The sequence below is a fragment of the Strigops habroptila genome, chromosome 1 (assembly GCF_004027225.2).
Source record: "Strigops habroptila isolate Jane chromosome 1, bStrHab1.2.pri, whole genome shotgun sequence".
Taxonomy (NCBI): Eukaryota; Metazoa; Chordata; class Aves; order Psittaciformes; family Psittacidae; genus Strigops; species Strigops habroptila.
Window position 1 is genome coordinate 107,873,469 of NC_044277.2, and position 12,549 is coordinate 107,886,017.

Below are 12,549 nucleotides of genomic sequence, written 5' to 3' on the forward strand. Positions count from 1 at the left end.
GGGCCATTGTAACCAAACCAACAGCAGCCAACAAGAAGAACAGAGGCTCATGCCCCCGTCCAAAGAAAGGCATATACAAAGTATATATAAAAAGAAAGATTTAACTGGCTATTAAACAGAGGAGAGCTCAAACTTAAACATGAGAGATTTATGTTATGTTAGGTATAAGGTAGAAATTCTTCACTGTGAGAGTGGTGAGGCACTGGCACAGGTTGCCCAGGAAAGCTGTGCCTGCTCCATCCCTGGCAGTGTTCAAGGCCAGGTCGGACGGGGCTTTGGGCAACCTGGTCTAGTGTGAGGTGTCCCTGCCCATGGCAGGGGGGGTTGGAACTAGATGATCTTAAGGTCCTTTCCAACCCAAACCATTCTATGATGACCATTTCTGCAGTGATATGGCTACTTCATTCACTCCCCATGAGCTCACACTTTGAGGCCACACAAATCTCTGACAAAAAGGTAGTGCTGAACACATCAATTTATGAATCTGTGGCCATCTTATAATAGAGCTGTCCCTAAATAACTTGGTCAGAAAACTTTCTATCCACTGCTGGTACTGATCTGACACATTTTCAAGGAAAATTTCACAGCATCCTTGAAGTGTTCACACTGGTCCATATGAGGACACAGAATCCACCATCCTGTGTAATGGCTAGCTGGAAGAAGACCATACCAGCAGTGATGATGCTCTAGGGAGAAGGCAATGAGGCAAAACCTCACTTACAGTCAGTAAAGCAATTAACTGCCTTAATTTTAACAGATATTTAAGAAAAAAGCAAGGTGTTTGGACTAAAGAAACCAGTCCAGTCGCTGTGCTTCATTCTTCATTATTAAGTTTACTGCTCCAGGCCGCACCTTTGCAGCCAGGATTGAAAACAGAAATGAAGAGTCACGTCTTATACTCACTAAATTGCTCTGGCTGCTGCGACAGGTCCATTTTAGTTGAAAGAAAAAGAGCTGAGCTGAGGTTATATCAAAACAAACCAGCCACCTGACTCAGTCTTCTGATGCAAAAATAACGAAAAGCAATTTGTTCTCATGTCGGCCGCAGGAAATGATTACCTGCTGTGTGCATTTGATGATGTGATACATTGATTAAGAAAACATCATTACTAACTCATTGATTTACTGCTTCCATTTCCATTGTGACCTTGATTTGATCACCGCTTGATTTATTAATAACCAATTCAAAAGTAACAGTGTGTTCACTAATAAAGTTTATCAGTGTGTTCATTTATTTGAAATGTTTGCTTGCTTACTCCTTTTAATAACAGCACTCCTAAAGCTTGAACTCGTATCAGTTTGCTTTTCCTGGTTAGAATATAAAACTCAAACTCCAAGCAACAGCTACTGACCTGCCTGAGCTGTTTGGCTCTCTCAAATTGCAAGTCTAATCCTTCATGTGTATTTAAAACCACACACAAAAAACCAGAAACATCTTGAATTATCTTAGTCCTTTCCCATCAAAACTGTTTGTGAAAAGTTTAATCCTAAGGACATATTTACAGTGGGGTTATAAATCCTGTGACCATCCTGACAGGCCATTTCCTGGATCAATTGCAATATCCAAGAAAAAACCCCCTGACATTGTAGATATAAGGGCCCTGGTGTTATATAATCCTTACCATTCTGTGATGCTTTTGTGTGCTCTAATTACAGAGGTTTCAATATCGATTGGATGGTATCTCATCCCTCGTAACTCCATGGCTTCATCTAATGCACCCACAACATAAAGTGCATCATGGCGTTCTGGTTGTAAGGAAAAAATAGTATTAATGATTCTATTTATCTCCAGCAAATTAAATTAAAAAAATGCTCACATCAATAAATAAGTAAAATAAGTGTAACATTTATAAGTTATCCTCAAATTTCTGAAACCCCAAATGATTTCCAGACTAACGAGAATTTTCCATTACTGAAGTGCAATGCAGAGCAGAACACAGAAGAAAGGAAGGCAGAAACACCATTCCCACTTGGAGAAAGGTGGAAGTCTTTATCCAAACACTGGCATAAATTCCTGTTTTTCTCCCAGATGGATGCAGAACAGACTCATTCTGTTTTAAGGCACCCCAACTAGACAATAGGCTCCTTGTTTCTCCTTCTTTCTTTTGAAAGAGAAAGGATGGATTGAACCCTAACAGTATGGATGATGTTCTTCCAGTAGCTTTGAGATAGTCAGTACTGATGCTTAAGTTGTATTGCAAAGGTGTTTATCAATAAACTAGGAACATGAACTATGTGCCAGATGGCAAACAGCTCATTCAGACAAATGGCAAGCTCTGGAGCATAATGCTTTTTGTACAAATTTTTATTGACTAAAGAAATAAAAGAAGCTGAAATGACACTTTTAAAAAAGATATTAGGCTATAATAAATGACTGCATGTTATTCATAAAGAAATAATATTCACTAATAGACTTAAAAGCAGATAACTGCCTCTTTTTACATTAATTTAGATAGTTGCATGGTGGTAATGTAATGGCAACATAACCTCTAACAGTAATAAAAGGCAGAGAACTTTCAGCACTGGAAGCTGAAGCTGGGAGGAGAACAGAGGCTTAGCATGTCTTTGCCAGAAGAAGATGTAAGCCATTTCGACAGGGAAGTTGCAATATCCTCAGAGAATCCTGGATTTTCTCAAGGCTGGACTATCATTATGAAATGAAAAAAGCCCACGCAACCAAACGTAAATCTCTTCAGGAAGATGCTAACATAAGGACACAGGCAGCAGTCGTAATCCACAGTGATTACTAAAAAGCTTTCAGATTTGATGAATTCACTCTTTGGCTGAATAGCTGCTGTTCTATTTGCACTGACACTGGGCCCTGGGGTCACTCCCAGAGACACTCGCGGTGTTGCTAGAAACCATACTTTGCCAAGAACCTCGACTGCCACCACTCATGGCACTGAGCTCTGCAAAAATCACAGGAAAGCAACATATTCTCAAGCACTTTGTGTGCCTGGTGGTGCTGGTTTGCTTACATGTGTACATAAGATAAGGAATGTCATAAAAACAAGGAGATCCTGTACAGAAACACAAACACCCCATAGCTTCTCCTGCAGGTTACTGTCTGCATTACATTTCAGTAACTATTCACACAGGTTTAAAGACAGGGAAATTTGAGAAATGGACAGCTTCTGTAAATAAGTTTGTAACAGAGGAATTATCAAAGAAGGTGGTTGTCACAGGAGGGACAGGGCTCCGACCCACAACACAGCTTTTCCTATCTACACAAAAGTGTTCGTACGGGTAGGACTTCAAGAGCAAACGATGGCATTTTAAGCTGCATTTCATATTTTTCAAGCTAAAGCACTTGGCACATTAACAGTGCCAAAAAGTCAGTGGTAGAGGGGATTTATAGCACCTGAGGTACAGCAAAAGAAAAGCAACTGTTTCAGCAGAGAAATCTTGCCCTCTTTTTTATTTTCTGATTATTTTAACTAAGGCTTTTTTGCAGTTCTACGGGTTTCACAGATTGAACACATTGGGTAGAGCAGGCCAAGAGACACAGTGTCAGCCTCAAAATAATCTAGATCATATGCACAGACCTAGATGATGAGAAAACTCTTACCTCCATTTGCATCTGTCAGTTCTGTTCTTCTCAGGAATCCCAGATAGCCAGTTCGAGCCCAAATAGTCTGTGTGTCTCCAAAGCTGAGTCTTGAATTAAAATGATCTGATTGCAAAGATTCATCTCCATAGATGGTAAAATACCCACTGGCATTGTGAGTGCTGTGAACCCATATCTAAATTCAAAGAAATTATACTGATATTAATTAAAGTAGCTTTCCAGAATGAAGCATTATTGCAAATTCTTGATACAAATATTTCTAGTCATAGCTAGATAATACTATAACGCCTTTTAACACTGTTTCTGAACCTGTAACTGACCCAGATTTAGGCACAGAGACTCCAATCTAACCTTGGAGTATGGATCTGAGCCATTCCTGGGTGAGAGGGATGCTGAACTCATGACTCCAGGGACACCTGCCTTGCAGCCCTCTGGCCTCAGGTTAGCCAAAGACCTGCACAGCTCCTTGAGTAGCTCTGCTCGCTCTGACGTCTGCTTGGTTATGACAATTTTCAAAAGATCCTAAACACCACGGTGCTCTTTCCATAGCCCCCTCCTCCGGGTTCAGTGTACTTACTCCAGCAGAAAGTAAATGCTCCATGAACACCAGACAGACGGATTATTTTAATGGGTGAGGCAAGGGACCTACACCTATAGAGAAGGATTCATTTCACCTAACTCAAGGCATCATGGAAATTTTATAATTTCACAAGTAATGAAATCTTACAGATCGTAGTTTTAATTATGACTAAGCAAATTCTTAATTTTGTTAATTAAATCTTTAATTGCTCATTGAAAATCACATTTTTTTCTCTCTCTAGAAGCATAAAATAAATTGGAAAAACATATAGCCTTGCTCAACTCAGCTCATGAGAGTACTTGAGTGCGTTGAAGCACAATGATTATAAAGAGAATAGCACTAGAAACCCATCTAGCTGAAATGAGACTAATCAATAAACTTATTTTTCATGTAAGTTTTCATCAGAATTAGTGAAGCACCAAGTAGAAGATACAGTCAGAAATGCAGATTTGTTTCAATTTTTTTAACAAACTTGAGCTATTATTAGTTTTTCTCAAGTATGTTACTAACAACCTTAATGATACAAATATCATCCTACACACTTTATCTACTACACAGATCCATAGAAGTCACAATTTCCTTACCCAGGCATTTGATAAGACTTATTATAGGAAACCACTGGCATATACAACGAGCTTTATCTCTGCAATTTAGTTCCGAGCATACAAAGGTTAAGTTTTCATGACTCACCTCACCAAGATGAGAATCTCCTAAAGGTCCCTTTGTTTCTGGATTAGCAATAATTATACGTACGCCTGGGAGGATCTATTGATAGGAAACATGAGGGAGTAAGAAAGCAGATAGTGGCTTTTGCAATCATATGCTGACTCTTCATCCCCAAAAAACCTGAATTAGAAACTAGAAGAAATACTTCAAAAGTTAAAGTAGGCTTACACCATAAAAAATAAAATAGCCCACAGAGATAATAAATTCTGAGCTATCTGCAAAATGCTACAAAACCGCTGCTCCATCATTAAAAACTCCTCAGAAATGGAATGTTCACCTACAATGCAAAATCCTATTAAATAACCCAAGTCTCTCTGAAAGTATACAGTAGAATAGAACAAAAAAAAAAAAAAAAAAAAAAGAGCACTAACAACACGAACCTTTGGCCTGAAACACAAAGAAAGCCAGAGGCACCACGCAATCCGTCCAAAACGAGGCCCTGCCTATGACTTGATGCAACAAACACTCAACCACTGCAGAGGTGGGCAGATGTTAAACCTGACCATGAGTCTTTGCAAAGCTATGGTCAGAAAGCTTTAGATGAGCATCCACAGTGTCAAGGTCAATGACACCGAGCAGTGAGTGCCTCGGTGGCTTGGTGCAGCAGTGATGGCACCTCTCCTTTCTCCCAAAGCAGAGCGTGCTTAGCAGTAGACCCTGGTCGCTGGCACATAGCCAGACACCACAGCCATGGGCAGAGCTGAAAGCAGCACCACTGTCTCCATGTGCTGGTCCTGTGTCCTCACCCTGACCCCACAGTGATGCCACCTAGCAGGGATGGTCCCTTTGCAAATGATCAGTAGCCTATGAGTACAGCGTGGGTACTCTCAGACCAATTCTCAGTGGAGGTGGGTCTACATCCATAAAACTCTCTTCACTAGTGGCACATTTATTGGCTGTTTCAAGAGTGAAATGTGGCAGATGAAATACCTTCTTTTTGCATGAAAGAAAGAAACGCTTTATGATAAAAGAGGGAGGCAGAGCTTCTGAGAGAGCAGTAATGCATCACTTAGTTACCACCATCGTGCTGCAATCTCAACAGTAAGGAAAGGTCTTCAATCTGCACAGCTGATAAAGCCTTCCTCAACACACCCATGTAAAAATGGATGAAAAACGGGGAAATTCACTGAAAATACTTACCATCAAAGTAAATATTTAAAAGGTAAATATTTAAAAGTAAATATTACCATAAAAGGTACATTTAAATCTTCTTTTGGTACTTACTTTTCCTGACTCCATGAGGGGCAAACTATGTGGAGATCCTCTTTCAACTAAACGAACTCTGTAAAATACATGTAAAGATAATATGCATAATACATGGTTGTGTTTATTTGCTTTTCATTAACATTTATTTCTAAAAGGAATGGTTAATGATTGCAGAGATTAATGTTATTTTTGGAACAGATAAAGCTTATATCCTGTAGAACATAATCGGGCTCCATATTTAATCTTAGTCAAGACTTACGGCTGGGAAAATAATGAAAAAAAGACGTGTGTGAACATTTTCTTAAATATTAAATTCTTCAAACATAGTTGGTGCCTTTTATTTGTTTTTGATAGACTTTGTAAATGGAATTCCATGCACAAATTTACTCACAACAAGAGGGATCTAAAATATTAATTTCCCACAAGAACATCATAAATGCCAGGGCACAGACACAAAAGCATCTGAGCTGAGTGAGCAACCACATTCCATGAGTAGCCAGCAGATAAAATCAAAATCATATCGAAATAACTCATAACCTGGCCTCTGCATTTGCAATCGTTTAATTATTTTCAATGGACAGTGATAAACATTTTAATATTAAAAAAAATAATTTAATGAAAAATGTTATTACTGCTGAGGTCAGACCCTTTCTCTGAGTGTGGCTTTCCAGTCTCTTCCTTTCTTAGATAACCTATTTTCCCACTAAAGGCACAGAAATGGCAGATCTCCTTCAGTGGTATGATGGTCTGGAAGGAAATCCCTCATTTAACCTTGGAAAAGTACTCAGCAGATTAGAATGAGAGACACTTTAAAGACCTAAAATAGCTGATGATCTCAGCCAGTAATTGGTGAAGAGAATTTGCTAACATCTAGGCATTCCTGTATCCTAAGTGAGAGAACTTGAAAGTTCTAACAGTCCATGAAAACCTTAAACTTCCCACTCCTCAACAGTTTTCATAATCCACTTAACCAAGCTAAATCTGGACTTTTGGCAAAAGAGCTGTTCTTACCTCTTTCTTCCCCTCAGCTCTGTGATTAGAAAAAAGCCCCAGCACAAGTTGCCTAAAAACCAACCCTGTAGAAGGTAAACATGTAACACTGGAAGAGAGGAAGACATAGTTAGGAGTAGATTGGTGGAAAACTGGATCTGGTTAAACTGATCATAAACTGCAGCCTGTTGGAAGCAGATCTTTCTGGGATTGTTTTGCAACAGTCTTTCTATAGACAGAGTACTGCAGTGCTCCATTTGGGAAAGGAGGGATGAGACACAGAGACCTCAGCCAGAGGTCCCTTTGGAGAAGAACAAAGGTTTGGCAAGTTCAGACCTTAAACATAAAGGAGATGGAAAAAGGTATCTTTTTTTTTTTTTTTTTTTTTACCATTTCTTTGCTCCAAAAGCCTTCTATAAAAGCTGGGCCTGTCGAGGTCAAGGCAGGAAAAGAGAATAGCTTTTTATCTGTGGTTCTGGGAAGTCTCTCAACGCTGATGAATGGGGCAGGGCTAAGCCCTTGAAGCATTGCACATCAGTTCCTTGCACTAGCAGAAAGAGATACAACACAAATAACCCAGCAATTTCAGACTGCTTTTCCAAGAGAGGGACAGGATGGAAAGTGCCCCACAAGGGGCGCTGCCTGGAGCAGACACAGTTAAGGCATCTGCAACCTGACCTGCTCTCCTGCAAGGTGCATAACAGGAACCACCTTCCAACGTTTGTTCAACTGCCACGAAACTCCCAGACAGAGCCTGAAGCACTAATTACCACTTCTGTGTGTTACCTCTGATGTTATTCTGTCCTTGTTTTACACTGTATTGCACTCTTAAACCTCTGTTGTGTTACAGGGGCACACACTGTTGAGCCTCTCATCAGCTGAAGAGCAGTAGGACTACCACCGGATTCATGGCAAAAGCAGTGAAGCTACAATATCCATCTGTTCAACCAGGGACACAGATATGGGGCAGCAGAAAGCCAGGCCACAGGAGCCTCATTGTAAGGTGTACATGCAAGGCTAATTAATGTTACTCTATAAAGAGTATGTCTACATAAGTCACACTTCGTTGTTGTTCAAATAGCAAGCCAAATCATAGGTATTTAGGAGTACGCAGCAAAGGCTTTACAAATAACTGCATATGGAAACAATATCAAATATGGCAAAAAGCAATTGTTAATAATGCCTGTATTCTGCCTTTTTATATATATCTTTGTTCTGTAAAACCTATGTTAGCATAGAAACAGAAAATGCTTTTAATTGAGTTCTTTTAATTGAAATCTCCAACCTTTAGATATCTACTTGCAGACAGGTAGCTGTTCTTAGAAGAACTGATCATCATTCGAACCACTTCGTATCTCCTTTAACAGACAGAGTGATCTTATTTATTATTTACTAACATTTGTCAAATAGTGAAAATCTTTAAAAAGAGACAATTTAAAAAACTTGAGCCATAAGCATTCTAAGAGTGATGGTGTAACAAAGGTCAGGAAGTACTTTATTTGAATTTAAGATTGGTTTAAAAAGAATTCAATCTGGATAACAGTAGTAAAAAACCTCTGGGGCAGGAAAAGTGTACGTCAGAGCTGTCCAGCTGCCCAGAGATACTGCTGGCCTTTGCTCAATCCAGTTATTAAGACATGCATCAGTGAAGTGTTGCTGAACTCCAGGCCTAGCAGAAACCACATAAAAAAAGCTATACCTTCAATAGTCAATGAAGAGACTACTGGAAATGAATCAACATTCATAAATCTGAAAATCTCTTTCCTCGTTGCTTTCAGCATCTGTGCTTCCCACCTTGTTCTTATTATCACTAGCATATTCTTCTAGTTCCCTTCTCCACCTGTTTCCTTTAACCTTGTCTGATTTTTTAGCACATGATGATCCAGAAGGCGCAACTTCTCAGTTTCCAATTGTGTTAAACCTCTACCCACTCTGCGCTTTCTGCCTCACCTCCCTCCAGAGTTATCATGGCAGTGCACTAAACATAGAAATGGCACTTCCTGGAGGTTTTTTGTGAGAGCCCTGGTAGCGCTTAGGAACTTGGGTTCCTTTTTAAAAAGTTTCTGCTAAGCTCACAATCCACTTGGGAACATGCTGTTAAATCTCTTAACAGTGCTGAAATAATAGAAGATATTGTGCCACAAAGGGATTTACAAAAAGTGAAGTAAAACATTACATTCTGATGTTTCCGACTCCTATGTGCATACTTAATTTTAAGTGCGTAATAGTCTTATTAACTCTACTGGGACTAGTACTGTGAATAAATTATGGACATTAGGTAATAATTTTTAAAATGAGTTTTGCTGTGCCTCAGCGTAAAATAAATTCAATTGTTCCCACTCTTCCCCAAGAGATATCCATTTTTCCACTGACAAACACAGACATGATTGAAAACTTCTTTGCTTCCCTCTTGAGTGAGCAGCATCACTATCAAGGCTGGTCTGGCAGGAAAGACAAAAAGGCAGAGCACAGGGCCCATCTGACCCTTCGAGAATAAAGCCTTCTTAGGACAATGTTGGTAAACCTTCTCCACATTCCCAAATAATCCTAACGTGCTCCCAGACAGCGGAGGTCTAGAAAGGACTAGTCCTGTTTCTCTGCAGTGCTCCAGCAATTTTTTATTGGGAGTGAAAACAGTGTCTTACAAAGTGAGCCCAGAGCCTTCCCGCTGCTTTCTGCTGCCTTCGAGTCTTGCTGGGAAGGGCAGAGGAGATCATGGCAGTAGAGCCAGCCTGGGCAAAGAGCCTGAAAATCAAGTGGATGGGAGAAAAATGCTGCCCTGGGGCGGGAAAGCTACATTTGCACCTTCTGGTGGTTTGCAGCCAAGCTGAGAGGGAAAACAGAAATGAGTGACCTGATGTAGGGCAGACACAGAGCTTCTCTCCCACCAAAATGTCTCACTGGAGGGGAAAGGCAGATGTTTAAGAATGGTTGCACTGTTACAAAGCTATAAGCAATGACAATACACGAGTGTAGTCTTTACATAGTGTAATATAGGAGAGTATAACTGAGATTTTTCTTCACTTGTTCCTAAGAATTAGTCTTTTTTCTTAAAAAAATTCTAACAGGAGCTGCATATTGAGAAAGCTGCCTATGTTTCAAAGTCTGGCTACTGGGATTTAATAAGGAATGCGGCTACAACAGCAGCATATGCTAAACTTCTTTGCTTGTTACAATTTAATACATTGGACCGATTTAATGTCCTTTAATTTGAACATTATAGAAAAGTAGGACTGAAATCTGACTTCAGAATGAAAACTGGCAAACTATAACTAACCGGGCACTGCAATCACTGTGCAGCAAAGGGGATACTGAAATACATTAACAATGTCTTTCTGAACAACTATCTTTCATGAAACTGCAGATTTTGTTTATGCTCCTTTTCAGATCTGGTCCATGCGGTGATGAAACCTCTCCAAAATACATTCCACAGCTTGCTAGTATTTTACACTAATCAGAGAGTTTGCCAGCAGAGCTATTAACTGTTGCTTTGGGAATCTGCAGGGGCTGGAACGCGCAGAGTGGTACTAACCAACGTTATGATGCCAAAACTGGGCAAACCTTCAAAGCCGGCTGTGCTGTTGCTTTGAGAAAGACTTTGGATTCTGTGATTCTAATAGAGATGGAAAGAAGCTATGAGGTCATCCAAGTCTTGCTCCCTGCCAAAGAAAGACTGTCCCCTGCAGTGCACTTTCAAGCGCTTTGTCTACTCCTGTTACAGTATTTCAAATGATGGGGCTTCTTCCACTCCCCTTCAGAGTTTATTTCTCAGCTGAATGTATTTCATATTCAGGAACCTTTTTACTCTGCAATGCTTGGCATGAACCATTCTTGGCTTCCTCTTGTTATTTCTAACCAGCTCTCCGCGTCCAATTCAAAGGAGTTATTCCCACTGCCCCCTTTCTTTTTAAATGTTACTCAGCTAAAGTGTTTGCCTTTTACCCTAACACTTGGCCAAACCCACATATTGGAACATTTTTCTTTCCTTTATAGCCATTCTCACAAGCTGAGCCATGGTAACTGCCCTCCTCCTTGCCAGTGTGCCAGCATCTGCTGCTGCTATCTAGGCTTGGGCAGCATGAAGCACTGAATCTTCCATCATCTCAAGCTCTTATTTTCCTTTCTACCCTGCCAACCCTTCCTCCCATCTTGAGCGGTCTGTTCTCAGACCATGCCACTTTGGCAGCTTGGAAGTCCAGCTTTTGGTTTGGTTTTCTTTTTTTTTTTTTTTTTAATACTAGCTATTTGCACATTAATTTCAGTATCTGTTTTGGGATGCTGCCACTCTTCAAAACCTTCAGCAACAAACCTAGATGAAACCAGATAGGATGTGATGCACATATAACTTAATATGTATCAAAAATATGTTGTATGTAAGTCCCCTCCTTGTCCATAGCCTTTCTGTAACAGAAAGAAACAGCCTATGGTCTCTTTGGTTTCATTCCAGCCCTGTTTCTTAAGTTTTCCTGCTGATTGCCATCTTAAATTAGAAGCTGAACTTTGCAGGAAAAGTGGCTATTTTCTTATCCCACAAAAAATTGATGTTTTGAAAATTTTTGTGTATTAAACTGGAATTGAAACATGAAAAAGGAAGTGAAATATGGAAAGAAGCTGTAAATGGAATCTGAAAAAAATAATGTTGCAGGTCAGAAAAAGAGGTTATTGATGTCTAGTGTTTCAGGTTTTTTTGTTTGTTTTGAAATCTAAGATACTTAACTCTCCAAAATGAAAATGCTTTAAGCACCATCATGACCAAAAACTCAAAAGTTAAAGTTGGGTGTTTCGACCACTTTGAGAATTCCATTTTAACTTTCCTTAAGCTGAAAAAGATCTGCCAAAACTGACTCTTTTGATTTCAACAGAACAGTCTTTTCTGGTGAAAAAAGACAACCACTTAATTCATTAGAAATTTTAACCAAAACCTAATTGTAAGGCATATGATGACAGAGATCACATATGCTTTTGTGTAGCTCTATACACAGCACAGTGATTCCACAGTTGTGACTCAAATGGCTAGGAAGCGCTGCCACCATCAACACCTTTCAGACATATATCGCTGTCTAATGTTGAGAAGGTGCGTGGTGGTGGGAAAGAGCTGATGCAGCCTGTTCTGATTTTCTATAGCTAGGGCAAAGATGGGCACTGAGGTAAGGGTGGGATCCTGCACTCTGACACTCAAGACTTCCACTGCATCTTATTCAAATAATAAAATATTTCTACATGACCTGTTCCAGAACTTACAAGTTAAGGAGATCATTCTATCAAAAATGGAAATATGGATCAAAGAACACAAGCTCTGCCTTACAAAATTATATGCCCAGTTCAAATAACCAGATCAGAAAAGCAGGAAAATTGCATAGCTGAACACGTAGGCCGAAGGGAAGATCTAGATAATGAAGAAGTTTTCCCTGCATCACTCTGGTTTCCTCAAAGCGGTTTTTCTCCCATCACATGACAAATTCACATAACGGATAAATGC

General features: G+C 39.7%; 1 protein-coding gene across 2 annotated transcripts in view; it reads right to left on the reverse strand.

Moving 5' to 3' along the window:
* DIP2C (disco interacting protein 2 homolog C) overlaps nucleotides 1-12,549 on the reverse strand; it is a 321,459-nt gene that overhangs the window by 6,046 nt on the left and 302,864 nt on the right. For both annotated transcript variants that reach the window (XM_030508942.1, XM_030508932.1), the window contains 4 exons: nucleotides 6,099-6,156; nucleotides 4,839-4,913; nucleotides 3,569-3,743; nucleotides 1,623-1,746 (listed from right to left, as the gene is read on the reverse strand). In XM_030508942.1, coding sequence (XP_030364802.1) covers nucleotides 1,623-1,746; nucleotides 3,569-3,743; nucleotides 4,839-4,913; nucleotides 6,099-6,156 — 432 coding nt within the window. The remainder of the gene's footprint in view (nucleotides 1-1,622; nucleotides 1,747-3,568; nucleotides 3,744-4,838; nucleotides 4,914-6,098; nucleotides 6,157-12,549) is intronic.